The sequence below is a fragment of the Periophthalmus magnuspinnatus genome, chromosome 15 (assembly GCF_009829125.3).
Source record: "Periophthalmus magnuspinnatus isolate fPerMag1 chromosome 15, fPerMag1.2.pri, whole genome shotgun sequence".
In the NCBI taxonomy this organism is placed as follows: Eukaryota; Metazoa; Chordata; class Actinopteri; order Gobiiformes; family Gobiidae; genus Periophthalmus; species Periophthalmus magnuspinnatus.
Window position 1 is genome coordinate 168,039 of NC_047140.1, and position 27,660 is coordinate 195,698.

At 43.1% G+C, this 27,660-nt stretch overlaps 2 protein-coding genes across 3 annotated transcripts; both read left to right on the forward strand.

Annotated features, from left to right (window-relative positions):
• Positions 1-768: 768 nt before the first annotated feature.
• Positions 769-15,033, forward strand: setdb2 (SET domain bifurcated histone lysine methyltransferase 2). 2 transcript variants are annotated; one of them, XM_033979645.2, is made up of 11 exons: positions 769-1,031; positions 1,630-1,743; positions 1,941-2,027; positions 2,090-2,166; positions 2,459-2,692; positions 2,796-3,115; positions 13,077-13,309; positions 13,454-13,641; positions 14,067-14,174; positions 14,616-14,704; positions 14,785-15,033. In XM_033979645.2, exons 1-11 carry the CDS (start codon positions 998-1,000, stop codon positions 14,990-14,992), a joined length of 1,692 nt encoding a protein of 563 aa, XP_033835536.1. In that variant the 5' UTR covers positions 769-997; the 3' UTR covers positions 14,993-15,033. The 2 variants fall into 2 exon arrangements, with proteins under 2 accessions (XP_033835536.1, XP_055083348.1); XM_055227373.1 differs by having other exon boundaries at positions 2,108-2,166.
• A 521-nt stretch (positions 15,034-15,554) lies between these two features.
• On the forward strand, positions 15,555-21,344 carry creg1 (cellular repressor of E1A-stimulated genes 1). The gene is made up of 5 exons (XM_033979646.2): positions 15,555-15,883; positions 16,608-16,799; positions 20,109-20,228; positions 20,419-20,532; positions 20,660-21,344. The coding sequence occupies exons 1-5, from the start codon at positions 15,767-15,769 to the stop codon at positions 20,813-20,815; spliced, it is 699 nt and encodes a 232-aa protein (XP_033835537.1). The 5' UTR covers positions 15,555-15,766; the 3' UTR covers positions 20,816-21,344.
• The last annotated feature ends 6,316 nt before the right edge of the window (positions 21,345-27,660 follow it).

Sequence of the window (27,660 nt, forward strand, 5' to 3'; positions counted from 1 at the left end):
GTAGGTATGGTCCAGGCCTGCATTATTACATATGAATGACGGTGTCGTAACAATAAACAGATGGTCCTTTTTAAACACTGAAATCACTACAGCTTCACCTAATTTACGCCCAAAGTATATTATTTTAAGTATATTATTGTTATAGATCTGTTTCTAACATGACATGCTCGTTTCTTTTATATTCATATAATAATAGCAGTACTGGTAGTATGGTATTGTGGTGAGGAGTTTATTTTGAAACGCTAGAGCGTCAATCCCGTTACGTCTCAAACATTAAACTTAAACCTCCGTGTAATTCCTGTTGTTGCATTGTGTTGCAGTGATAGAGTAAATTACTCAACTGCTCAGGGCTCACCTGGTCTGGGATCGTATTTGCCTGGCCTGATCTTTGTTACACAACGTTTGTTTAAGTCTTATAAAACGCCGGAAATTCACGTGAAGCAGGCCGGAAAAGCTGCTCGGCTGATTTAAGGTTTTATGAAAAAACATAAAAGTATAACTTTATCTAATGGGTGGAAACGTGTTTAATCTTTTACAAAAAAAATACCTAAATTAAATTTTTGCTATTTCTGTAAGTTCAGGAGAGTAAGAGCCAATAAAATGAGACTTTAAAAGATATTTTATCTTTCAACACTGTATTAAAGCAGCACAATGATCCAGGCTTTCTCAAAATGTTGCATCCATAGTGATGATTTATAAAAAAAAAAAACAAAAACAAAAAAAACAGTTAAAGTTAAAATAAAAGTGTTTTTCGTTTGTTTATATTTTGTACGGGGGCCGCCGCAGGCCAAATGAACGCGCTGGTGTGTCTTTGTTATGTGTTTTATGAATCTTTTAACCGTGATAAATGTGATAAACGTGAGAGTTTACACGCACGTTTAGGCTGTAGTGGTTTACGTCTGATGTATTCACGGCTGTACGACGGTCTGGAAGACTTTAAATGGTTTTAAAAGGCACTTTTGTGGCGTTAAGGAGCGTTAGCATCTGCGGCTAAAACATGGAGGAGGCGGACTCACAACTGTCTCAGATCGGTGAGAAACCACACTGGATTTAATCTGTAATTAGCCGTAGTTAAGTCCAATAGTAAATCTTTTTGTGGAATTGGTTTAGTCTCTGGTTTAGTCCTGGTTTATACCCGATTTAGTCCTGGTTTAGATCCTTTTTCGTCCTGTTTAGTGCTGTTTTAGGCCTGGTTCAGTTTTGATTCAGTCCCTGGTTCAGTTGTGATTTAGTCTCTGGTTCAGTTGTGATTTAGTCTCTGGTTCAGTTGTGATTTAGTCTCTGGTTCAGTTGTGATTTAGTCTCTGGTTCAGTTGTGATTTAGTCTCTGGTTCAGTTGTGATTTAGTCTCTGGTTCAGTTGTGATTTAGTCTCTGGTTCAGCCCTGGTTCAGTTGTGATGTAGTCCTGGTTCAGTTGTGATTTAGTCCTGGTTCAGCCCTGGTTCAGTTCTGATTTATTCTCTGGTTCAGTCCTGGGTCAGTTTTGATTTAGTCTCTGGTTCAGTCCTGGTTCAGCTCTGATTTAATCCCTGTTCAGTCCTGGTTTAGTTCTGATGTAGTCTCGGTTCAGTTTTGATTTACTCTGGTTCAGTACTGTTTTAGTACTGGTTTTACCTGTACCTGTCCAGACAGGGCCAGGCTGTTCTGGTCTACTCAGGATGTGGACTCGGTCTTCTCTGAGATCCTGGTCCATCTGAACCTGCTCCAGACCCGCCTGAAGACCGAGCCAGCCTCAGACAAAGGTACACGTGTGACACACGCATACACACACATACACACACACAGACACGCACAGACAAAGTAGTAGCAGTAGTATTAGTAGTAGTAGCAGCAGCAGTAGTATTAGTGTTAGTAGCAGTAATAGTAGCAGTACTGGTAGTAATGGTAGTAGTGCAACAGCAGCAGTAGGATTATTGTTGAGCGTGTCTCTTTGGTTCAGATCTGGTGCAGAGTCTGAAGCTGTTGGAGGCGTTTGATTGGCTGTCTGTGACCCCGCCCTCTGTTGTGCAGGTGGTGATTGGCTCAGGTACGTCTCACCTGTTTAATTCTAAAGTTGACCCCTGACCTCTGACTCTCTCCTTCTCACAGACACTGCCCCTTCCACAGCTCCTCTGTCTCCGGGTCATCCAGCACCCCCTGTGTACCAGGAACACTGCTGCGGCAAGGTCTGACACAAGAGGAAGGCATCTGATGCGCGGGGAGGGCATCTGGCACAGGGAGGGAATGGTGTCTTACACAGGGAAAGGAGGGCATGTGGCACAGGGAGGGAACGGCATCTGACACAGGGGTATGGCATCTGACACAGAGGTATAGCATCTGACACAGAGGTATAGCATCTGACACAGAGGTATAGCATCTGACACAGAGGTATAGCATCTGACACAGGGAGGGGAGGGCATCTGCCACAGCAGGAGGGTGTCTGATGCTTGTGACTGTGTTCTTGCTTCTCTGTTGTAGTCCTGTGTGCCTACATTACCCAGCATACCTCAGTCTGTGCTGTGGGCACTGAATCCTCTGCAGATCCCTCTGGTGTATGGCTTTTACCGCTCCAGCCAATCAGAGCGCGGCAGGGAGCAGACAGACCCATCAGAAAGCGGCGTGTTGTATCTGGCACCATGCGGGCGCCGCCTCTCTGACCCTGATGCTGTGATGGACTTTCTGCTCCAGACCCAAAGCTTCCACCACCTGCAGGTCAGACGCCATGGTTTAGTCCTGGTTTGGTCCTGGTTTAGACCCGGTTTAGCTCCAGTTCAGTCCCAGTTCAGTCCTGGGTTTACATCTTCTTCTGTTTCAGTTGGACCTGTTCTCCTTCAACCCATGCGTCTCTGTGGAGCTCTTCAGTCCCAGTCTGCTCTCTCGTCCAGTCTCTGGTCCAGACCTGAGTCGGGGTCAGGAACTGGTGCCTGTGGAGCTGTGTGTGTCAGACGGAGAGCGCCCTCCGGTGTTTAGGTACAGGCGTGAGCGCTGGCCGCGTGGATGCTTCCTGTCCCGTCCCCACCACCTGTACTCCGCCTTCTGTGACTGCAGGGGGCACTGTGGAGACTGTGCCTGCGCAGGACTGAATGCGGGCGGAGGGTATGAGCATCAACGCCTCAGAGCACCAAAACACCCCGGGTACGTTAAATAGTAGTCGTAAGTAGTGATAGTAGTAGTAGTGGTGGTACTAACAGATACTCTTCAACATTCTCTGGGGGTGTGATGCTAACTGTATGCATTGCTCTGTCTGAAGCTCTGTTACCCTTTAATCTGAGCTTTGTTTTAACACAATCTGACCATAAAGAAATGACTCATCTGAACTACTGCAGGTGAGCTGATTTGTGCTGCTTAACAAGTTCCTCTCAAATAATATTACAGTCACAAGCTAGGTAGCATTGGCATTAGCATTAGTTAACAGTTTTTCAGTTAGTGACTCTCACCTTTTTCTGTAAACACAAACCCCTAAACTGGACCATGAACGCTCAGACTCTTCACAGGCTCCTCAAAATGTGCTCTTTAAATCACTTTTGGATTTTTTTTCTTGTCTTTCAGACCATTTTAAAACATTTTTTTCAGTGTTTGCTGGCGTGTACATTGTGTCACCATAGTAACTGTGGAACATTCCACTGTTCCGACTAAGGCTCTGAGGCAGAACTCAGAGCAGAACAAAAGATGATGTGTTTATTTTATTTTTTGTGTCTTAATTTTGTCTGTGGAGATATTTTTTTCGCTCAATTTATCTTGAATCTGAAAGTAGTGTCTTTGTTGTTTACTGTGCAGAGCTTAGCTAGCCTCTTAGCTAACGACAGGAGGCTCTGAAGGACTCCTCCGCACACACCGAATCATGTTCTTTAAGGAGAGAAAGGTTCAGTTCCTCTGTGTCCAATCCAAAGTGTCTATCAGTGATAGATGTGTGTGTAGGGTCCTGTGGTTTAAATGTGTCTGCAGGGTCCTGTGGTTTAATAAGACCCGAGCTCTTGCATGCCATGCTTTATTAATTTCTCTTTGTTATTTTGGCTGACTAGGACCTGATGAGTGTAAATACAAAGAATTATCTTTTTACATTATGTAGTTTCTGAGAAAAGTGATGTAAAACGAATGTTCAAATATGTGGACATTTCCATCACTTTGATAAAACATTTGAGTAATGATTTGCAAAAACTATTTATTAAGACCCTAAACACAGCGACATTTGTCTTGAATGTAAAAACAAAATCAGAAATAATTGTACCTCTTGGAACAATGTGGCTCATGTGAAGTGCTACTGACTGGAGCAGCAGACATGTGCCTTTACAAAAAACAATTTTTAAAAAATATTGTAAACATTCTAAACTCTTAAAATTGTTCTAAATTGAATATATTTACATTGTTGCTGTTCTTGTATGCTGCTGTTCTTCTTCTAAAAGTTTGCATTGTGGCCTAGACAACCCAAAATGTGTTGTCCACATATGTGGACGCCAGGTCCTAGGAGGTTACATGAGTCTGCAGGGTCCCGTGGTTTACCTGTCACCTGCTTTTATTAATTTCATTAGGCCCAAGCCTGGGACAACGTCCCAGCGAGGGACTTATTAAAACCGTGTCCGGAGTGCCGAAAATGGCAAAAATCAAGTAGTAAACACGCCCCGATGTGGCAGTGTGGGGTATCAAAAATTAGAACTCAACAAGACTGGGGTTACTGAACACCCCAAGAAAAAATACTGAAAGACGACTCGGTAGCGCCCCCCTCAAACTTTGATTTTCATTGGGCCAATGGGAACCCAACCTGGAAAAACGTCAACGTAAAAATATCACACTTGCATCAAAAAATACAACATGTCAGGACACAACAAAAATTATATTATGGTCCTGCCCTAAATTGTACAGGAAGCTGGCCATATTGGATCAAACCTGTGAATGACAAAAGCGCACACCCTCACATTCAGGACATCTCCTCGCACAGTTTTCCTCACAAACACTTCCAATTTAGCTAAACCCCACTAAGCCCATGTATAATTAAAGGCTATCAGTTACATTTTGAATATGACTTTGGGTGTGGCCATGGTGAATTTTCAACAAAATCACAATTTTTGGAATATTAAAAAAACAAAATCTCTCTCGAACACTGTGTTAACTTTTTTCAAACAAAAAATGTTTGAAAAAAGTTAACACAGTGTTCGTGCAGATGTACAAGCTGATGATATGCAAATCATGGCACTATCCAACAAAATGACTCTCTAGCGCCTCTTGAAATTTCATTTTCAAAAATTCACAGAAGGCAATGTGTTGTGGACATGTGAAAAAATTCACAGGGGCGCAATGTGAGAAAATCAGATGACTGTAGCTGTTATGGTTTAGGAGAAAAATAATGGGTGACATTTTTTTTTCCATTATTAGGGCCCGGCGAGGGACTCATTAAAACTGTGTTCGGAGTCCGGAAAATGGCAAAAATCAAGTAGTAAAAGTAGTAAACATGCCCCGACATGGCAGTGAGTGGTATCAGAAATTAGAACTCGACAAGCTCTAATTGTCACTGAAGACCCTGAGGAAAAAATAATGAAAGGACAACCCACTAAATTCATGCGTGATTAAAGATTATCAATTATATTTCGAATATGAGTGTGGTCATGCTGAATTTTCAACTAAATCGCAATTTTTTGAATATTTAAAAAAAATATTTCTCTTTCACAAATTTTTTGTTTGGAAAAAACTAATACGGTGTTTATGCAGACTTACGGGCTAAACACAATCATATGCAAATCAAGGCGCTATACAACAAATTGCATAGATGTGTCATGTGGAGTTTGAGCTCATTCAGATGAAAAACCTAGGAGTAGATATGATTCATAGACATGCAAGTCAAAGTGCCAAGTGCCAATTTCTTTTCAAATCATTGCACCCCTGGTGGCCAACCGTGGAAAATAACCCATGGCCATAATGTAATTATTTGGTTCTTCTCATGCCACCAATTGATTCCCCAAATTTCATAGGAATTGGATAATGTTGGCGTTTCACCTCTATGGTAGGGGGCGCTATAGTGTTCATATTTATAACAATTAATAGTGCATTCTATTAATGCCCTCATATCACATGTGTGATGTGAATTTGAGCTGTCTAGACCAATGCATGTGCGTATCAGACATTTTTCAATGGATTTTTTTTTTGTATTTGCGCCCCTGGTGGCCAACCGTGGAAAGTGACTCATGGCCATAATGTAATTTTTTGTTTTAAAAACAAATTTCCAAATTTCATAGGAATTGGATAATGTTGGTGTTTCACCCCTATGGTAGGGGGCGCTATAGTGTTCATTTTGATTAAAATTAGTAGTGCATTCTATTAATGCCCTGATGTCACATGTGTGATGTGAATTTCATCTGTCTAGACCAATGTATGTGCGTGTCAGACATTTTTCAATGATTTTTTTGGAGTCTTTGCGCCCCTGCTGGCCAAGTGTGAAAAATGACCTATGCCCGTAATATAATTTTTTTGTCCACGTCATGCCCCCAATTTATTCCCCGAATTTCGTTTCACCCCTATGGTAGGGGGCGCTATAGTGTTCATTTTGATTAAAATTAATATTGCATTCCATTCATGCCCCAATCACGCATATGTGATGTGAATGTGAGCTCTGTAGAGCAATGCCTGTGGTTGTGAGAGGACATCGAAAAAACAGGAAACGAAGGCGTTTTTTGGCGGCGGCGTATGGGCGAACCGTGTGGAATTCGGACAAAACGTGGATGTTTTAGTAGCGTTTTGAAAACTCGCTGCGAATGAAGTGGCGAATATTTGATCCAATATGGCCGACTTCCTGTCCGTCATAGGGCAGCGCTATAATTATATTTTTTGCTTCTCTCTATGAGCTCTATCACTGGTACGAATTTCGTCAAAATCTGAGTCGGGCCTCCCTATTAAATTGAAAATCTCAAAATTTCTAGGTGGTGCTGTGCTGCCGGTGTGCTTCGAACATTGTCGCGATGCCAATTTTATGAAATTTTTCGCCGAGCCGGTCGATCCTATACCTATATGTGGGACTTTTCGTCGACATTCAGGGGGTGAAAACTGCAATCGTTTTGGCAGAGAAATAATAATAAGAAGAAACCCAGGAAGAACAATGCCCCTCGACATCACTTTGTGAGTGGCGAGGGCCAAAAATGACTCAGTCGCGCCATCTCAAAAATCAAAATACATTACGGCAAAGAGAGACCTTTTTCATCATAGACAAATGAAATTTAGTACAACCATAGCACATTATGACCCCATCCTAAACCCTGCAGGAAGTCCGCCATTGTGGGCGGAACCACATTTTTTCAAAATTTTAACTCACATTTGAATTTTTTATGCTGTCGATTTTCATTCACGAAACTTGCTAATTTGTCAAAATGAACTAGATCCATGTGGGATTTTAGGCTACTCTCTTGATTTTTGCCAAGTCATAAAATGTGGGTGTGGCCCGCCTGCAAAGAAAAAAGCCATTTTTAAATTATTAAAACGCGCGTAACTAAAACATTCAATGTCCTATTTCCCAGCATTAATATACGTTTAGTTCAAAATCCTGGTCTGAACACAATGATATACAATTTACATAGGTCAGACCTTATATTGCTCCACTGCGCCCCCTTGAACGTTTGAATGGGACCAAAAAAATTTCATTGTCATAAACATTTGAAATTCGGCAAGGACATCTGGCTTGACATACTCAACAAAAAAGCCAATGAGAGCATACCACTATTTGCAAGCATGTTTCCATGGCAGTGTCAAACAAAACCCATGTATTTCTATGACAAATGTTGAACTGGGACGAAAAAAAAGATTTTGCCATAGACCATTGGAATTTGGCACACATATTCCACACATCATACTGAACAAAAAAGCTAATGTAGACATACCTCTATTTCCAATCGTGCAGGCATGAAAATGTCATAAATGGTCTCATTGAAATGGAGTAGTATTACAAAAATAAAATGAATTGAATTGAAAATCAGTGTCAATGTAACGCCCAAAATCACAACAACAGTTGTCTCGAAGGGCGTTCATGTTTTGGTTGATGGGGGAAACCGGAGTACCCGGAGGAAACCCATCCACAGGGAGAAACATGCAAAACTCCACACAGAAAGGCCTGGGCGACCCAGGGATCGAACCAAACCTTCTTGCTGCGAGGCATGAGTGTTGCCACTCAGCCACCGTGCTGCCTACACACAAAAACAAATAGGAAAATCAAACAACAGGAAAAATCTGACAAAACAAGAAAAATCGGCCAGGCGAGGAGGAGGGAGGGGGGCGGATGAGGGCCAGGCGAGGATGAGGAAGACCAGGTGAGGAGAAGGAGAGCCGGGCGAGGAGGATGAGTGCCAGGCGAGGAGGAGAGGGAGGCGGGTAGAGGAGGGCCAGGCGGGGAGAAGGAGAGGGTCCAGCTGTCATCGGGGCATCTGTAAGAGTTACACTCCACAGGGGGAGTGGGACAGGGGACAATATGTGAATAGCATTGCTGATGAGAAAATAGGACAAAGCAGAGGATAGTGCTCAGGTTGCCATACTTCCCCCAGCTAGTTATCTCCTACTGCAGCCTATCTTATCCTGGGTTTTAATGTCACTCCCTAACTCCCTCACTAAGTAACCTGGTCATAAGCTATACCGAAGAGGAAGGTTTTAAGCCTGGTCTTAAATACAGAGACTGTGGGGGCCTGTTTAACATCAGCAGGGAGTTGATTCCATAGCACAGGAGCTTGGTAACTGAATGCTCTCCCTACCACTGTACTTTTGGACACTCTAGGAACCACTAATAGTCCTGCATTCTGAGAGCGGAGTGCTCTGTTTGGCTGGTACGGGACAATAGCATCTTGCAGATAGGATGGGGCCATACCGTTTAGGGTTTTGTATGTCAGGAGGAGGACTTTGAATTTGATTCTAAGCTTGACAGGAAGCCAGTGCAGATATTTTAGTACAGGACTGATGTGGTCTCTTCTTTTAGTTCCTGTTAGGACTCTGGCCGCTGCATTTTGGACCAACTGGAGGCTCCTTATAGTACTTTTGGGGCAGGTGACAAGCAGAGAATTACAGTAATCAAGTCTGGAAGTAACAAATGCATGGATGAGTTTTTCAGCATCGTTTTTAGGTAAAATATTTCTAATTTTATTTATATTTCGCAGGTGAAAGTATGCGGTTTTACAAGCTAGATTTATATGGGCTGTGAATGAGAGATTTTGATCAAATAGGACTCCAAGATTTTTTACAGTAGGGCTAGAAGCTATATTCACATTGTCGAGTGAGATTATATGGTCCCACAGAGCTTTGACCTTTGGGACCAACGACAATGACCTCTGTTTTTTCAGGATATAAGAGCAGGTAATTCAAGGTCATCCAGGTTTTGATGTCCTTCACACAGGCACTGACTTTATCTATTTGATCAGTCTGATTTGGATTCATTGATAAGTACAGCTGAGTGTCATCAGCATAGCAGTGAAAATTAATGCCATGTTTTCTGATAATGTTACCCAATGGCAGCATATACAGAGTAAATAGGATTGGACCAAGCACAGATCCTTGTGGAACACCACAGGCTACTTTAGAACAGGGAGAGGTGCTCTGGTTTATACTAACAAACTGGTACCTATCTGATAGATAGGATTTAAACCATTTGAGGGTGGTCCCTCTGATTCCAATGTCACATTCTAACCTCTGCAGTAGAATGTTGTGATCAATGGTGTCAAACACTGCACTGAGGTCCAGTAGGACCAGGACTGAAGCCAGCCCGTTATCAGCAGCTAGTAGTAAGTCATTTGTTACTTTAAGCAGTGCAGTCTCTGTGCTGTGGTGAGCTCTGAATCCAGATTGAAATTTTTTAAATATATTATTGTCCTGCAGGTGGCGGCAGAGCTGTTTCACCACCACTTGTTCTAGAATTTTTGAGAGGAAGGGAAGATTAGAGATAGGTCTATAGTTGGCTAGTTCATCAGGATTTAGGTTAGGTTTTTTCAAAAGGGGTTTAATCACAGCATACTTAAAGGACGGAGGAACATAGCCATTTTCTAATGACATATTTATTATGTTATGGATGGAATCTATTATTAGGGGGAGGGCTTCTTTGAGGAGTCTGATTGGAATAGGGTCAAGCATACAGGTTGATGGTTTGGACGACATGATGGCTGAGGTAATCTCCACCTCATCAACAGGAGTAAATTTATCTAATATTATTAGAGGATCCATGTGGGATATTGGCATTACAGACTGGATTAGCTCAGAGCTGATTTTTGGAGTAGCTTTGTTGATTTTGTCTCTAATGGTTGTAATTTTGCAATCGAAGAATTGAAGAAAGTCATCACAACTACTGTTCGAGGGGATAAGAGACTCATTAGCAGTGTGGGAGTTTGTCAGCCTGGCTACAGTGCTGAACAGAAATCTGGGGTTATTTTTGTTTACTTCTATTAGATTTGAATAGTATCTGGTTCGGGCTTTCCGCAGATCGGCCTTATAAGTGAGCAGGCAGAGCTTCCATGCCTTCAGAGACTGCTCAGAGCGCGAGCGGCGCCAAAGCTTCTCTGTGCGTCTTACATGTTGTTTGAGTGTCCTGAGCTGTAACGTATACCTTGGAGCCGGAGGTCTTGGTTTAATGCTTTTCTGTTTTAGCGGAGCTACAACATCGAAAGCAGATTTTAAGGTGAGCATTGTTCTGTCAACCAATTGATCAGTGACAATTGGATTAAAATTATTGTCATTGTCACATGACATATCTTTTAGTAATGGCTCAATAATTTCTTTAAACTCTGTAACCGATTTATCTGATAATGTTCTTTTCATATAGTTTTCTGCGGGGCTGGATAGTCTTTTAGTATAAATTGAAAGGTAATTAAGAAATGGTCAGAGAGTATAGGGTTTTGAGGAAGGACAATTAGATCATTAATCTCAATACCATAGATTAGAACGAGATCTAGAGTGTGATTGTGACAGTGAGTCAGCTTATTCACACTGGGTGAAACCGATCCCATCCAGGAGCGCGCCAAAAGCATTACTGAGGCAATCACTGCCGTTATCAACATGTATGTTGAAATCTCCAACTATAACAATCGTTTCCCAATTCAAAACTAAACTTGAAATGAAATCAGAAAACTCTGTCAGGAAGTCGGCATATGGACCTGGAGGTCGATAAATTATTATAAATATAACAGCTTTTTGGTTTTTCCAATTGGGGCACGTAATGGAGAGTGTGAGGCTTTCAAAGGAGAGGTATGTATAGTTGGGTTTGGGGCTGAGAATTAAACTGGAATGAGAGATGACGGCCACACCACCAGCTCGACCTGTGCTCCGGGCACTCTGAAAGTTCATTTGACTTGATGGTGTAGATTTGTTTAGTCTAACATAATCATTTTCCCGAAGCCATGTTTCAGTTAGGGCTAGCAGTAAGCAGGCTAGTATTAAGGTCGCCAATTAGTTCATTTATTAAAAGAGATTTGGAGGAAAGAGACCTGATGTTTAGCAAACTTATAATTTTGTTTATTTGCGGCACATTTATTTATTTTTATTAAGTTATGAGATCTGACAGCTTCCTTGTCAGAGTTTAGGGGTGTTTATTTGTACTTTTTGTACGTGGGGCACACACAGTCTCTGTCTGTTTGGAGCTGTTCTCGCTGACTGAGCTGTGCCTCACTGGTCTAAACTGCTCCCTAACGTCACTATAGCTATGTTTCCCTGAGCTATTCTGCGTGCTAGTCTTACCTGGTCAATCTAGACTAGCAATCATATTCTGAGCTAACAGGGCGGAGCCAGCCTGCGTGGGATGGATGCCGTCTTTACGTATAAGCCTAGGCTTCCCCTCAAATGCCCTCCAATTATCTATGAAGATGACACCATTCTGCGGGCACCAATTGGTCAACCACTGGTTGACTGCTGAAAAGTGGCTGTATATTTCACAATTGGTGTAGGTTGGGAGGGGGCCAGAGAAGTACACGGACTCCGACATCGACTTGGCCAATTCACAGACTGTAACTTAACCACCTCTGACTGACCGCGCAGAGTATCGTTACCCCCCGCGTGTATAACGATCCGGCGGTACCTATTCTTACTTTTCTTTAAGAGCTTAAGATTCCCCTCGATGTCACCCAGTCTGGCTCCAGGATAACACCATGTGGAAGCTGCAGGCAGTTCCACGTCCCTGACTGTGGAGCTCCCTATGACTAAAGTGTCCTGGGTCCAGCTCTGGGGAGCAAACCTGTTCTGGACGGGGAGCTCTCTACTCTCAACCCTATGTCCCTGGCCTGCTACAGTCCTATTCTCAGCCCTGCCACAAACCTGTCCTGGTCTGATCCCGGCTGCACGGGTTGCGCTGGGGGGCTAGTCTCGCTAGCTACGCTAAAGCTACTGCGGTCCGCGGTCCCTACTGCTGCTACCTGACTGTAACTCGGGGTCAGAGCCTCCAATGAGCGGATCCGCGTTTCTAACTCTGAAACCCTGGCCTGCAGGACTGCCACTACACTACACTTAACGCAGCTGTCCCTATCATCGTCAAATAAGCCAGGGTCATCACTCCACATATGGCAACCAGGGCAGGGAAGAGCGAGAGAAGAGGAGGAAGGTTTAGCCATGATGCTAGTCGGCTAGGCTAGTTCCGGCTGAACCGAGAGATAGAGGGGCTTAATCCACGAAGTACGGAGCAATAGATGCTGAATGAAACTTCGGTGGTTTAACGAAGTATTCAGGCACTAGTGTAGATGTTAGAAACTGCTTTTAAAACTGTAAGGATTCGTGGATTAAAAATTTCAGGAGAGAAACGCTAGATATTCAACTCGCAAAACAATGCACTCACCGGAAATGACGTCAGATCAGTACCCTTGGCCACTCACTGTTAAGGTTCGAGCACAGCAGCATCAAAGACCAAATGCAGGGGGGAGGGACGATGTAAGTTGGAACAGAAGGCAGGATATTCGCTGTGGCATGTACCCCGCGGTCGCAAGGGGTAGCGAGGGCCTTTATCACTGCTTGCAGTTTTAATTTAATTTTGTTTTATTTCATTTTATTGGTCATAGTTGTGACTTTTATATTTGTGATTAAACTGTAGCAGCTCTGTCACATTTCAGATTTAGAGTTTGGGGTGTAGTTGTCGTAGAGTTTAACCAGGACTCGTCTCTTGCAGTATCTTTGAGTGTGGTCCCTGGTGTGGCTGTGATCCTGGTCTCTGTCAGAACCGAGTGGTTCAGAGGGGTCTGAGGGTCCGTCTGCAGGTCTACAGAACCAGAGCCTGTCCAGACCAGGGTCCAGACCAGAAACAAGAAGTGGACCAGAGACCGGACCAGAAACCAGAGCAGGGCTGGGGTGTACGCTGTAAAGACGACCTTGACAAGGGAACATTCATCTGTATCTACGCAGGTAAGCCCTGGTCTAGACCTGGTCTAGACCTGGTTTAGACCTGTTATGGTCCCATTTTAGTCCTGGTTCAATCCTAGTTTAGTCCTGTGTTAGTGGCACCGGTTTAAAATGGCGCCAGTTCACTTTGTTGCCGTTCCATTGAAGGCGTGGTGCTACAGAAGAGTGACGGACAGCTTGAAGCTCCACCCCTGAAGCAGAGGAGGGCAGAGCTTGCCTCTGATGACGAGGTGCAGCTCGTCACTGAGTGGCTCCCGTCGCCCCTTACCCCACCCCCCTCCACTGACTCCGCCCACGTACCTGTGATTCAAAGGGGAAGTGATGTCACAGGACAGGTGAGGAGTGGGAGTGTCAGACGCCCTCCCTGTGTGTCAGACGCCCTCCCTGTGTGTCAGATGCCCTTTCCTTGTGTCAGATGCCCTCCCTGTGTGTCAGATGCCCTCCCTGTGCATCAGATGCCCTTTCCTTGTGTGTCAGATGCCCTCCCCTTGTGTCAGATGCCCTCCCCTTGTGTGTCAGATGCCCTCCCCTTGTGTGTCAGATGCCCTCCCCTTGTGTGTCAGATGCCCTCCCCGTGTGTCAGATGCCCTCCCTATGTGTCAGATGCCCTTTCCTTGTGTCAGATGCCCTCCCTTCGAGTCAGATGCCCTTCCCGTGTGTCAGATGCCCTCCATGTGTGTCAGATGCCCTCCATGTGTGTCAGATGCCCTCCATGTGTGTCAGATGCCCTCCATGTTTAAATGCACAGTTTCTGTTGCAGGAGCAGACAGCGCCCCCATTTGGGCTCACAGGAGCAGAGCAGACCACAGTGAACGACTTATACCTGATCGACGCCAGTAAAGAGGGAAACGTGAGCCGCTTCTTCAATGTAAGTATGTCCCTCTCCTTCCAACAAAAATATTGAAAAAAAATCAAAAATCAGATCCTAATCAATACTAAAACGAGTATCGAAACCAGATCCTCATGTTTCACAGGGATCGATACAAAAAAAAAGGCTTATTGATAGAAATGAACCTTTCCTGAGTATGGTTAGAATGATGTTGAGCTGTAAATATAAGGCACATAAACCAGTATACAGCCATGGACCACTATGGAACCTACCTGGACCACTGAGGGATTAGAGGTATAAGGCCACATGGGAATAGAACACAAAGTACCAACATTTAATGTTGTGACACTATATATATATATATATATATATATATATATATATATATATATATACATACACACACACACACTCATAATTTATTTATACTCATATTTATTTATATTTTGTATTTATATCTTCATATTCTGTTTGTTGCAGCACTCATGTGACCCGACGCTTTTTGTTCAAAATGTTTTCACTGATTCACATGACAAAAAGTTCCCCAACATCTCCTTCTTTACCAAAAGGTAAAACCATTACTAAACCATTACTAAACTGGGGTCTAAACCAGGACTAGAACAGGACTAAAGTAGTTTTTCATCCACAGGGCGTTGAAGGCAGGTACAGAGCTCACCTGGGACTATAACTCTGCCCTCTCACAGGAAGTGAACAGCGCAGCACGGGAAATGGAGACGGGGGTGCAGGAAGTGCCATGTTTGTGCCGCAGTGGTGCGTGTCGTGAGCGCTTCTATGTCACTGAGATGAAGAACCCAACGAAACTTACACACCCACACTGTCCATTTGTGCTCAAGTGACTCCATGACTTCAGTTTGTAATAAAAGACAAGTCCAAAGAACCAGTGTGCTCTGACCTCTGACTTCACACTTTATGAATCTGTTATAGGTCAGCTTTGGTCTGACCGCTAACCTCACACCTCAGTCAGACACCTCAGAAAAGTGCAGTACTAGCAACAGCAAAGAGACTGTAGAACCCTCAACGCGCTCGGGATTTTATCAAAAAATGGATGAGATTATTTTATATATAGTCTTTACTGTTTATAATCGGTGAGCGGACCATACACTGTATAAAGACAGCATAAAGAGGTATAGAAGTTTATATACAGTCTATGGAGCGGACACTGAACAGGGAAATGAACCTTTTGCGCGTTGGATGAACACGTAGTTCCGCCTCGTGACCACGGGCATCATCGCAGTTCACGTTTCATAACAAAGTCTCTTATTTTGAAATCCTCATTTTATTCCCAGTATCACAGCTAAAGCTTAAGTCATAGACTGTAGATTTAAATTCTATTTAATCTTCTTTTTGGGACTTTCCTCTCTCTGACGACACCTCTCAGAGCCTAAGGCGTCAGTGAGCACTGTTTCCCGGTCACAGGCCGCCTGCGCCTCAGTCTCCTTCTGCTCTTTGTGCTTTTACTGTGAAAGTGTCCTTGTCTTTATCTGCTTCCGGTGTCTTATCAGGAGGACACATGTGGGACTTGTTTACGTCCGTCTCGTGTTTGGACACTGCATTTTCTGACTTCTAGCAGCGGTGGTTTCACCGACTCGTGCTCAAACTCACAGCCGATCATGAGCGCTCCTGTCCGTCCTCGGTTGGCGCTGGTCCTCGGGGTTCTGTGCTGCTTCCCCAGGTCTTGGGTGTCCTGTGTCCCCGCCTGCAGAGTCCACATCCCCCCGCACGACCAGGTTTGGTCTTTAGCGCGTTTACTGCGCTCTTTAGCTTGTATCTGTGTGACCATTTCGTTATCGTCACAAACATGTAGAAAGTTTCAAATATTCTGCTTGTTTTTGTAAAAATGAAACCTACAGTTTCTCGACACAAACTTTTAAAAATGTTACTCGATTATTTATTTGAGTAAATGTACCATTACTTAATCCTATCTCTAATACTAAAATATAGCTATAGTAGCTTCCACGGGCTGTGCCCTGCTCGGCACGGGGAGCCGTGTTAAAATGAACTCTAGGGAGAGCCGTGTTTTGAAGTGCCGCTAGGAGGAGCCATATTCTGAAGAACTCTAGGGAGAGCCGTTTTAAGCGTCTCTAGCGGGAGCTGTGTTCAGAAGTGCCACTAGGTGGAACCGTGTTCTGAAACGCAGCTAGGGGGAGCCGTGTTTTATGAATGGTGTTTGATTAAAAAAAACGAATCCCTTGAAATTATGAACCACAATTATGAAAAAAAAGAATGTATAGAGCTGGTCCAGTGTTCCATGTCTGAGACTAAAACCACACTGCTCCTCCTGAGTCTGAGGTTCCTCTCCCATCCCTGGAATCCCTGACCTCACAGTATATTCTTCAGAATATGGCTCCACACCACACCTGACACAGTGGGATATAGGATGATGGGAGGGCGTCTGACACACAGGAGTATGGAATGGCATTTGACTCTCTGTTCTGTTCTGTTTTGGCACAGGTGGCGCGTGTCGCTCGGTTCGTGACTCACCTGTGCGACTGGGCATCCCTGGCGACCGTGGCGACACGAGCGCCGGTCGAGGGCCAGCCGTTCTCCAACGTGTTCTCCATCAGCGACGGCCCCGAACTCCAGAGCTCCGGAGTCCCGTACCTGTACCTCACCCCCATGGAGATCTCTGTGCAGGACCTACAGGTGAGACCAGGACTAGACCAGGACCAGGACTTTGGTCGGAGTTAGGAATGGTGCGATATTCAAATTTAGACTCACAATTATTTTGACCAAAATGATCGCAATTAACAATATTATCATGATAATTATTAAACCAAGGTTTACAGTTTGTTTGTTTTTTAAGTCACTAAAACTTCAATTACTATACAATTTGCAGGTGTCTGAGCAAATACCTTTTATTGTTTTTTTGCTGCAAGTGAACAATGAAATTAACAATGAGAAACTTTGTACTTAGGTAGGGTTGCTCTTTTGAAACGGAGAAGTGATTAAAAGCTGTTGCAAGCCCTCCTGGCAGCAAGTAAAAAGAACATCACTAAAAAATTGCTAAATTCTGCTCCGCCTTCAGTGGATGGCTGGATTGATATAGTAAATGAAATATTTAGGATGGAAAGGCTAACGTACACAATAAACATTCAAAGGAACAAATTTTATTGTATTTGGAACAAGTGGATTAAGTATATCGCTCCAATTAGAACAGACTTTTTGTGACTTCTCCATTTTGGGTGAAGATTTATATTTTATGGTATAATGCATGTATAAATGTTTGAGTACACTCCATGTAAGCTCCCCGGTTCTTGTAAATAGTTTTTGTTTTGTTTTTTTTTGTTTTTTTTTTTTTCCTTTCTACTCCTTTAATATATTAAAACGGGATGGGACTAATTGACCATGGTATAGTTTTGACAAGCACTTTCCTTAGGGGCTTTGATCAATAATGTTTCATACAATACTTGTACTGGGAAAAATGTGCCTGTAATATGTGCTCTTCCCGAAATAAAATATTCATTAAAAAAAAAAAGAAGAAATTAACAATGGATGAATAAATGAGTCAAATATATAACTCTTGACTAAAAAACAAAACACATGAACCAACACTAGAAAGCCTCCAGAAAAGGATATGCTGGCATTGCAACCATCAGATGTGCAAAATGCTATACAGCTAGCGCTAACCTAGCAATAGCAAAATTGACACAAACACTTAATATTCATTATTCATACAAATCCAAACTAACACAAACTACATTCAATAGTTTATTTCTCATGTTATGTTACTTACGATGGATACTTTCTGCTCAAGTCAAACAATGCAGGATGGTTGTCTCGCAAATTTGCATATAAGTTGCTGGTGTTTGCCCTTGGAGCCACAACTTTTTTTGGGTAGGCTCTGCTCGGCTCATCGCCTTGTCGTCTTGTTTTACAAAGCTGTAATAATTCCACACATCAGACTTAGCCTTCTTAAGTGGAGGATATAAATGAGATCCACTGCCTGCCCACTAACTATGAGCCATAGGCACAGAAGCCAAGTTTCATGGTTATGATGGGCAAATACCATACCAGAACTAACATCTAAACATTGTATTGAAGCCAGAAACATGAGGCAATCTGGTGCCGTAAAGATGTTTATAATCATGTGTGATGATCATGATTACTAAAAAATACCACAAACTATTAATTGCGGACGTTTTTGATTACGATTAGTGATATTATCATATATCGTTCCATCCCTAGTCGAGGTTGTTCAGTTTTTCTGACATTTTAAATGTTTGTTAAAGTTTTTGTGACAGTGAGTCAGCTCATGGTCTCATGGTGACATGGTCTCATGGGGACATGGTCTCGCGGTCACACGGGCTCGTGGTCACATGTCACATGTTTAATTTAACTGTAGTATTGTACTTAAGTTCATTATCACATACTGGTACATATAGTACATATACAGTGGGTACAGGAAGTATTCGGTCTTAAATTTTTCACTCTGTAATATTGCAGCCATTTGTTAAAATCATTTAAGTTAATTTTTTTTACTCATTAATGTACACACAGCACCTCATACTGACAGAGAAACATGAAATTGTTGATTTTTTGCAGATTTATTAAAAAAGAAAAACTGAAATATCACATGGCCATTAGCATTCAGACCCTTTGCTCTGACCCTCATGTATTTAACTCAGGTGCTGTCCCTTTCTTCTGATCATTCTTAAGATGGTTCTACACCATCATTGGAGTCCAGCTGTGTTTGATTATACTGATTGGACATGATTAGGAAGGCCACATACCTGTCTATATAACATCCTACAGCTCACAGTGCATGTCAGAGCAAGTGAATCATGAGAGCTCAGAGACAGAATTGTGGTAAGGCACAGATCTGTCCAAGGTTACAGAAAAATTTCTGCTGCACTTAAGGTTCCTAAGAGGACAGTGGCCTTCATAATCCTTAAATGGAACACGTTTGGGGCGACCAGAACCCTTCCTAGAGCTGTCTGTCCAGCCAAACTGAGCAAACGGGGGAGAAGAGCCTTGGTGAGGGACGTAAAGAAGAACCCAAACATCACTGTGGCTGAGCTCCAGAGATGCAGTCTGGAGATGGAAGAAAGTTCTAGAAAGTTAACCATCACTGCAGCCCTCCACCAGTCAGGGCTTTATGGCAGTGTGGTCCGACGGAAGCCTCTCCTCAGTGCAAGACACATGAAAGTCTGCATGGAGTTTACTAAAAGACACCTGAAGGACTCCAAGATGGTGAGCAATAAGATTCTCTGGTCTGATGGGACCAAGATAGAACTTTTTGGCCTTAATTCTAAGCAGTATGTGTGAGGAAAACCAGGCACTGCTCATCACCTGTCCAATATAGTCCCACCAGTGACGCATGGTGGTGGCAGCATCATGCTGTGGGGGTGTTTTTCAGCTGCAGGGATAGGACGACTGGTTGCAATCGAAGGAAAGGTGAATCCGGCCAAGTACAGGGATATCCTGGACGAAAACCTTCTCCAGAGTTCTCAGGACCTCAGACTGGGCCGAAGATTCACCTTCCAACAAGACAGTGACCCTAAGCACAAAGCTAAAATAACAACGGAGTCACTTCAAGACAAAAATTTTAACAATTCTGTGTTTCTCTGTCAGTATGTGTTGCTGTGTGTACATTAATGAGAAATTAAAAATAAATGATTTTAGCAAATGGCTGCAATATAACAAAGAGTGAAAAATTTAAGGGGGTCTGAATACTTTCCGTACCCCATGTAAGTATTGTTTGTATATTTGCAGGTGAGCCTGTTGTCGTCCATGTCTCTGTTGTACTTGAAATATATGTACAGTACTACATTAATACTGCAGTATCTGTGTTGTACTTGTAGGTACTGCACATATATTTCATTAGTACTGTAGTATCTGTGTTGTACTTTCACTGTACATTTATTTCATTAGTACTGCAGTATCTCTGTTGTACTTGTAGTACTGTACATATTTTTCTGTAGTATTTAATGTTGTATTTAATCTACATTGCAGGTGAGTCCGGTCTCATCCTTGTCCATGTCTTTGGCTCAGACAGACTTCTGCAGAGACTCGGGCTATGACCCCCAGAGCCCCCTGTGTGCCCATGTCATCCTGTCTGGATCTGTACTGCAGGTACTACTACTACTGCTACTGCTACTGCTCCTACTGCTACTGCTGACCTAACCCTGTGTGGCTCATGTGATTATGTCTTGGTCCTGGTTCAGTCTTGGTGTAGTCCTGGTGGAGTCCTGTTGTAGACCTAGTTTAGTCCTGTTTTAGACCTGGTTTAGTCCAAGTTTCTGATCCGGTCTTTGGTCTCTAGATAAATGGATCGGAGGCGGACTTTGCTAAAAAGGCTTTGTTCAGTCGACATCCAGAGATGATGGACTGGCCCCATGACCACGGATGGTTCTTTGCCAAGTTCAACATTACCCTGGTGAGTCCTGGTTTAGTTCTGGTTTAGTCCTGGTTTAGTTCTGGTTCAGTCTTGGTGTAGTCCTGGTTTAGACTCGGTTTAGACCCGGTTTAGACCTGGTTTAGACCTGGTTCTGGTCTGGTTTCAGGTCTGGGTGCTGGATTACTTCGGGGGGGTGAAGACCGTGAGTCCAGAGGAATATTTCCAAGCATCTCCGGAGTACAACAGGAAGTACTGGCCCTCAACAGGAAGTACTGGCCCTCAACAGGAAGTACGGGTCCTCAACAGGAAGTACAGGCCCTAAACTGGAAGTACTGTGGCATGACAGGAAATGTAGGCTTCTCAGAGGGACCTCGGCATTTTAAAATCCTTTGTCACTTTATCAATGATTTTTACAATGTATTTAAATGTTTTATCTTCAGTTTTTGTGGGATTTTCGACATTTAGCAAAAAAAAACAATCACATAGATGAATGAATGTTTATTTGAAGTGAAAATGTGACTTCAGTTCAATTCAGTGCATTCTGTTGTGATTTGAAAGAGAGTCAGACCCGCGCCAGACCCCCGCCAGACCCGCGCCTGACCCGCCCTTGATTCGCCACAGACTCGCCACACACCCGCCAGACCCGCCTCACATTTTAGATTGAAGAGTTTAAAAAACAACTAAAACATAAAAAAACACTTTTTCCCTACTTTTTTTATTTGTTTGTTATTTGAAGTGAAAATGTGACTTCAGTTCAATTCGATGTATTTTTGTTGTGCCCAAAATCACAGCAGCTGTCGCCCCCTAGAGCTGAACAGGAGAAATGATGTAATCTACAGGAAGTTATAAAATCAACAATGAAACAGACGTTGCCTTCTGTTGTGATCTTGTGAAGAGTCAAACCTCTGTCAGACTCGCTTCGGACACGCTTCATATCACATCTTTAGATTGAAGAGTTTAAAAACAAATTTTAAGTTAAGTTTTTTTCTACTTTTATTATTATTACTTCCTAGTTGGACACAGCAGCAGATGTGACATACACAGTGGTAACTCCATAACTAATCAAGCAACCATAATATAAACAAGGGCCCACACCTCACACTTGTCTGAATGCCCCACAGCTGTCTAAATGACAGGTTGTGATCAGACTCGTACAAATAAAGAAAACACATTTATTTAGTGAAATGCAGGTGTAAGGAGCCAGTGTGTTCCTTGTGTTTTAGATGGAGTTCTGTTTTGGTGATAGAGGGATTTCTGTTTTAGACTCTCAAATACTTGTGGATTTTACAACTTTTTAGTTTGTACTTTTCTTCAAAAACTCTGAATATTTAGCACAGTCTGATCCCAAAACATAAGTAGACGAATGAGTCACTTTGAAGCTTTCAGGGGCACTTTGAAGCTTTCCTCCTATTCTCCGATTCTCTCATCTTTGATGTTTTCTAGCCAAACCTTTGTGAGTTTTTTGTTTTGTTTTTTGCAATAAAATGAAAGTAAAAATGTGACACTTTTGTTTTGTTGTTGTTGGTTTACTCAAATTTCAGACTTTTACATTTTACTTTTTAAAATGCCTCCATAAAACTGTCACTATACTAAAATCTCAACCTTGATTTTGATCCTAAGGAACAGATTCAACACTCGATACTGATCCCGATACCACGATGACGAAACTTTCTTTAGACCAGTGTTTCTTGACCTTCACCGAACCCCTAGGGTTCGATGGAACCTAGGTTAAGACATGCACCCGACTCATGATTTGCGGACTGCAGCGTCTCCAGAAGCCCGTGTCCCAATTTGACAAATGCACCCTTCGATGTGCCTATCGAAGTACCCGCGTGAATTGAGACACAGCATGAGACACAGCCAGAGTGATGCCCCAGCGTTGACTGGGAGGATCCCAGCGACAATTGCGCTCTGATTGGACATTTTCGAGAGACCACGTAAGCACATTACCGTAATGACAGTAACCTATTTAAAGAGCTCCATGCCTCTGCTTTGAGACGCCGATTGAATTTACATGAGAGCACAATTGGTTGCGGAGTTACGGTGTGTGTTAAAATGTTTAAAAAATAAATAAATACAATAAGTTCATTATTATAATACATAAGGTTAAAAATTTAAATAATTTCAGTGTGGTAGTATTAAAAAAGTAATGTCTTTGTGAAAAGGTATGTATGTAATTTGTTGTGAGTTCATGCATTGTATTGATTTTATTCTTTGAACACAGTGATGTTAATGCACGGTTCATTTTGTGCACCAGTAAAACATACATATGTCTTGAATTTGAAAAAAATCATATTTCTCAATAAACCAGAGCAGAAACCAGAGCAGGGCTGGGGTGTACGCTGTAAAGACGACCTTGACAAGGGAACATTCATCTGTATCTACGCAGGTAAGCCCTGGTCTAGACCTGGTCTAGACCTGGTTTAGACCTGTTATGGTCCCATTTTAGTCCTGGTTCAATCCTAGTTTAGTCCTGTGTTAGTGGCACCGGTTTAAAATGGCGCCAGTTCACTTTGTTGCCGTTCCATTGAAGGCGTGGTGCTACAGAAGAGTGACGGACAGCTTGAAGCTCCACCCCTGAAGCAGAGGAGGGCAGAGCTTGCCTCTGATGACGAGGTGCAGCTCGTCACTGAGTGGCTCCCGTCGCCCCTTACCCCACCCCCCTCCACTGACTCCGCCCACGTACCTGTGATTCAAAGGGGAAGTGATGTCACAGGACAGGTGAGGAGTGGGAGTGTCAGACGCCCTCCCTGTGTGTCAGACGCCCTCCCTGTGTGTCAGACGCCCTCCCTGTGTGTCAGATGCCCTTTCCTTGTGTCAGATGCCCTCCCTGTGTGTCAGATGCCCTCCCTGTGCATCAGATGCCCTTTCCTTGTGTGTCAGATGCCCTCCCCTTGTGTCAGATGCCCTCCCCTTGTGTGTCAGATGCCCTCCCCTTGTGTGTCAGATGCCCTCCCCTTGTGTGTCAGATGCCCTCCCCGTGTGTCAGATGCCCTCCCTATGTGTCAGATGCCCTTTCCTTGTGTCAGATGCCCTTCCCGTGTGTCAGATGCCCTCCATGTGTGTCAGATGCCCTCCATGTGTGTCAGATGCCCTCCATGTGTGTCAGATGCCCTCCATGTTTAAATGCACAGTTTCTGTTGCAGGAGCAGACAGCGCCCCCATTTGGGCTCACAGGAGCAGAGCAGACCACAGTGAACGACTTATACCTGATCGACGCCAGTAAAGAGGGAAACGTGAGCCGCTTCTTCAATGTAAGTATGTCCCTCTCCTTCCAACAAAAATATTGAAAAAAAATCAAAAATCAGATCCTAATCAATACTAAAACGAGTATCGAAACCAGATCCTCATGTTTCACAGGGATCGATACAAAAAAAAAGGCTTATTGATAGAAATGAACCTTTCCTGAGTATGGTTAGAATGATGTTGAGCTGTAAATATAAGGCACATAAACCAGTATACAGCCATGGACCACTATGGAACCTACCTGGACCACTGAGGGATTAGAGGTATAAGGCCACATGGGAATAGAACACAAAGTACCAACATTTAATGTTGTGACACTATATATATATATATATATATATATATATATATATATATATATATATATACATACACACACACACACTCATAATTTATTTATACTCATATTTATTTATATTTTGTATTTATATCTTCATATTCTGTTTGTTGCAGCACTCATGTGACCCGACGCTTTTTGTTCAAAATGTTTTCACTGATTCACATGACAAAAAGTTCCCCAACATCTCCTTCTTTACCAAAAGGTAAAACCATTACTAAACCATTACTAAACTGGGGTCTAAACCAGGACTAGAACAGGACTAAAGTAGTTTTTCATCCACAGGGCGTTGAAGGCAGGTACAGAGCTCACCTGGGACTATAACTCTGCCCTCTCACAGGAAGTGAACAGCGCAGCACGGGAAATGGAGACGGGGGTGCAGGAAGTGCCATGTTTGTGCCGCAGTGGTGCGTGTCGTGAGCGCTTCTATGTCACTGAGATGAAGAACCCAACGAAACTTACACACCCACACTGTCCATTTGTGCTCAAGTGACTCCATGACTTCAGTTTGTAATAAAAGACAAGTCCAAAGAACCAGTGTGCTCTGACCTCTGACTTCACACTTTATGAATCTGTTATAGGTCAGCTTTGGTCTGACCGCTAACCTCACACCTCAGTCAGACACCTCAGAAAAGTGCAGTACTAGCAACAGCAAAGAGACTGTAGATGTATTGTTATCACATCTTTAGATTGAAGAGTTTAAAAACAAATTTTAAGTTAAGTTTTTTTCTACTTTTATTATTATTACTTCCTAGTTGGACACAGCAGCAGATGTGACATACACAGTGGTAACTCCATAACTAATCAAGCAACCATAATATAAACAAGGGCCCACACCTCACACTTGTCTGAATGCCCCACAGCTGTCTAAATGACAGGTTGTGATCAGACTCGTACAAATAAAGAAAACACATTTATTTAGTGAAATGCAGGTGTAAGGAGCCAGTGTGTTCCTTGTGTTTTAGATGGAGTTCTGTTTTGGTGATAGAGGGATTTCTGTTTTAGACTCTCAAATACTTGTGGATTTTACAACTTTTTAGTTTGTACTTTTCTTCAAAAACTCTGAATATTTAGCACAGTCTGATCCCAAAACATAAGTAGACGAATGAGTCACTTTGAAGCTTTCAGGGGCACTTTGAAGCTTTCCTCCTATTCTCCGATTCTCTCATCTTTGATGTTTTCTAGCCAAACCTTTGTGAGTTTTTTGTTTTTTTTTTTTTGCAATAAAATGAAAGTAAAAATGTGACACTTTTGTTTTGTTGTTGTTGGTTTACTCAAATTTCAGACTTTTACATTTTACTTTTTAAAATGCCTCCATAAAACTGTCACTATACTAAAATCTCAACCTTGATTTTGATCCTAAGGAACAGATTCAACACTCGATACTGATCCCGATACCACGATGACGAAACTTTCTTTAGACCAGTGTTTCTTGACCTTCACCGAACCCCTAGGGTTCGATGGAACCTAGGTTAAGACATGCACCCGACTCATGATTTGCGGACTGCAGCGTCTCCAGAAGCCCGTGTCCCAATTTGACAAATGCACCCTTCGATGTGCCTATCGAAGTACCCGCGTGAATTGAGACACAGCATGAGACACAGCCAGAGTGATGCCCCAGCGTTGACTGGGAGGATCCCAGCGACAATTGCGCTCTGATTGGACATTTTCGAGAGACCACGTAAGCACATTACCGTAATGACAGTAACCTATTTAAAGAGCTCCATGCCTCTGCTTTGAGACGCCGATTGAATTTACATGAGAGCACAATTGGTTGCGGAGTTACGGTGTGTGTTAAAATGTTTAAAAAATAAATAAATACAATAAGTTCATTATTATAATACATAAGGTTAAAAATTTAAATAATTTCAGTGTGGTAGTATTAAAAAAGTAATGTCTTTGTGAAAAGGTATGTATGTAATTTGTTGTGAGTTCATGCATTGTATTGATTTTATTCTTTGAACACAGTGATGTTAATGCACGGTTCATTTTGTGCACCAGTAAAACATACATATGTCTTGAATTTGAAAAAAATCATATTTCTCAATAAAGAAGGGTTGGGTGAATGTGCATATGAAACTGGTGGGGTTCAATACCTCCAACAAGGTTAAGAACCACTGCTTTAGACACTGTGATGGGGGAGCTAGTGAGCAGGCAATGGAGAAGGTTGGTTTAGTGCACTCTGCACGAATTTGCAAAAAAGCCGTTTTATTTGGCGTTTGACTGTAACTCTGACACATATGTACTATCTTAAACTCGGATACGTCATTTGAGCTTCCATCCACGGGTGTAAATGGCGAATAATCTGTGCAAATACAAGTGTACAGGCAGGACTGCTGCTGCTGCTGCTGCTAGGATGCTCAGACCAAATCATAACATTGCAACACTGTCCAGCAACTAGAGAAAAAAATGGCGGTTCTTCAGGATAAGTGTTTGGACATGGAGGGACAAATGCGCAGATCAAATATCCGCATATTGAATGTAGCCGAGGAATCCCCGAGCACACCACTATTGGTATCTAAATTGCTCAGAGAGATCTTGAAAAAGATGTTTTGATTGACAGATCCCACCATCGAATCGAGTAAAGGGTAAACCCGGAGCGATTATAGCCAAACTGCACTACTATCAGGATTGCCTCGACATCCTCCGCTGCGCCCAGGATGCTGCTCCTCTTCTCTACAATAGTTCTACCATCCTTATCTTCCCCGACTAACCGCCGAGTGTGGCTCATGCCAGATCGGCCTTGAATGACGTCAGAAAACGTCTACGGGGACGGGACAACGTGCGCTACGGGATTCAATTAAATTCATTTTATTTTTGTAATGCCCAAAATCACAACAACAGTTGTCTCGAAGGGTGTTCATGTTTTGCTTGATGGGGGGAAACTAGAGTACTCGGAGGAAACCCATCCAGACACGGGGAGAAACATGCAAAACTCCACACAGAAAGGCCTGGACGGCCCGGGGATTGAACCAAACCTTGCTGTGAGGCATGAGTGTTGCCACTCAGCCACCGTGCTGCCTACACACAAAAACAAACAGGAAAATCAGACAAAACAAGAAAAATCGGCCAGGCGAGGAAGAGGGAGGGCGGCGGAGGAGGGCCAGGCGAGGAGGAGAAAGACCAGGTGAGGAGGAGGAGAGCCGGGCTAGGAGGAGGGAGGCGGGTGGAGGAGGGCCAGGCGGGGAGGAGGAGAGGGTCCAGTTGTCATCGGGGATCCTCCATCCGGCTCTGCTGCGGATCAACCATGATGGTATCGAAAAGCGCTTTCGGGGTGCTACGGAGGCCATGGCATATGTGAGGAATAACATTCTGTGAGGATGCTCCTTTGCCTTCCCTCCTCTTTCGTACCCTTCTGGTTTCACGCTGTATCAATCGGTGAGTAGAAGAGAACTGTAAGAGTCCCTGTTTGTTTGTTTGTTTGTTTGTTTTGTTTTTTTGTTTGGAGACAATGACTGAAAGACAATGATAACATTACTTTGGTGGATTGCGGGGGGCGTTGGAGGATAAGAAGGTAGCAGAAAACACGTAGAAAGGCATATTATACATAAAGGCAAATCCTAATGAAGCGCCAGTCAAATATT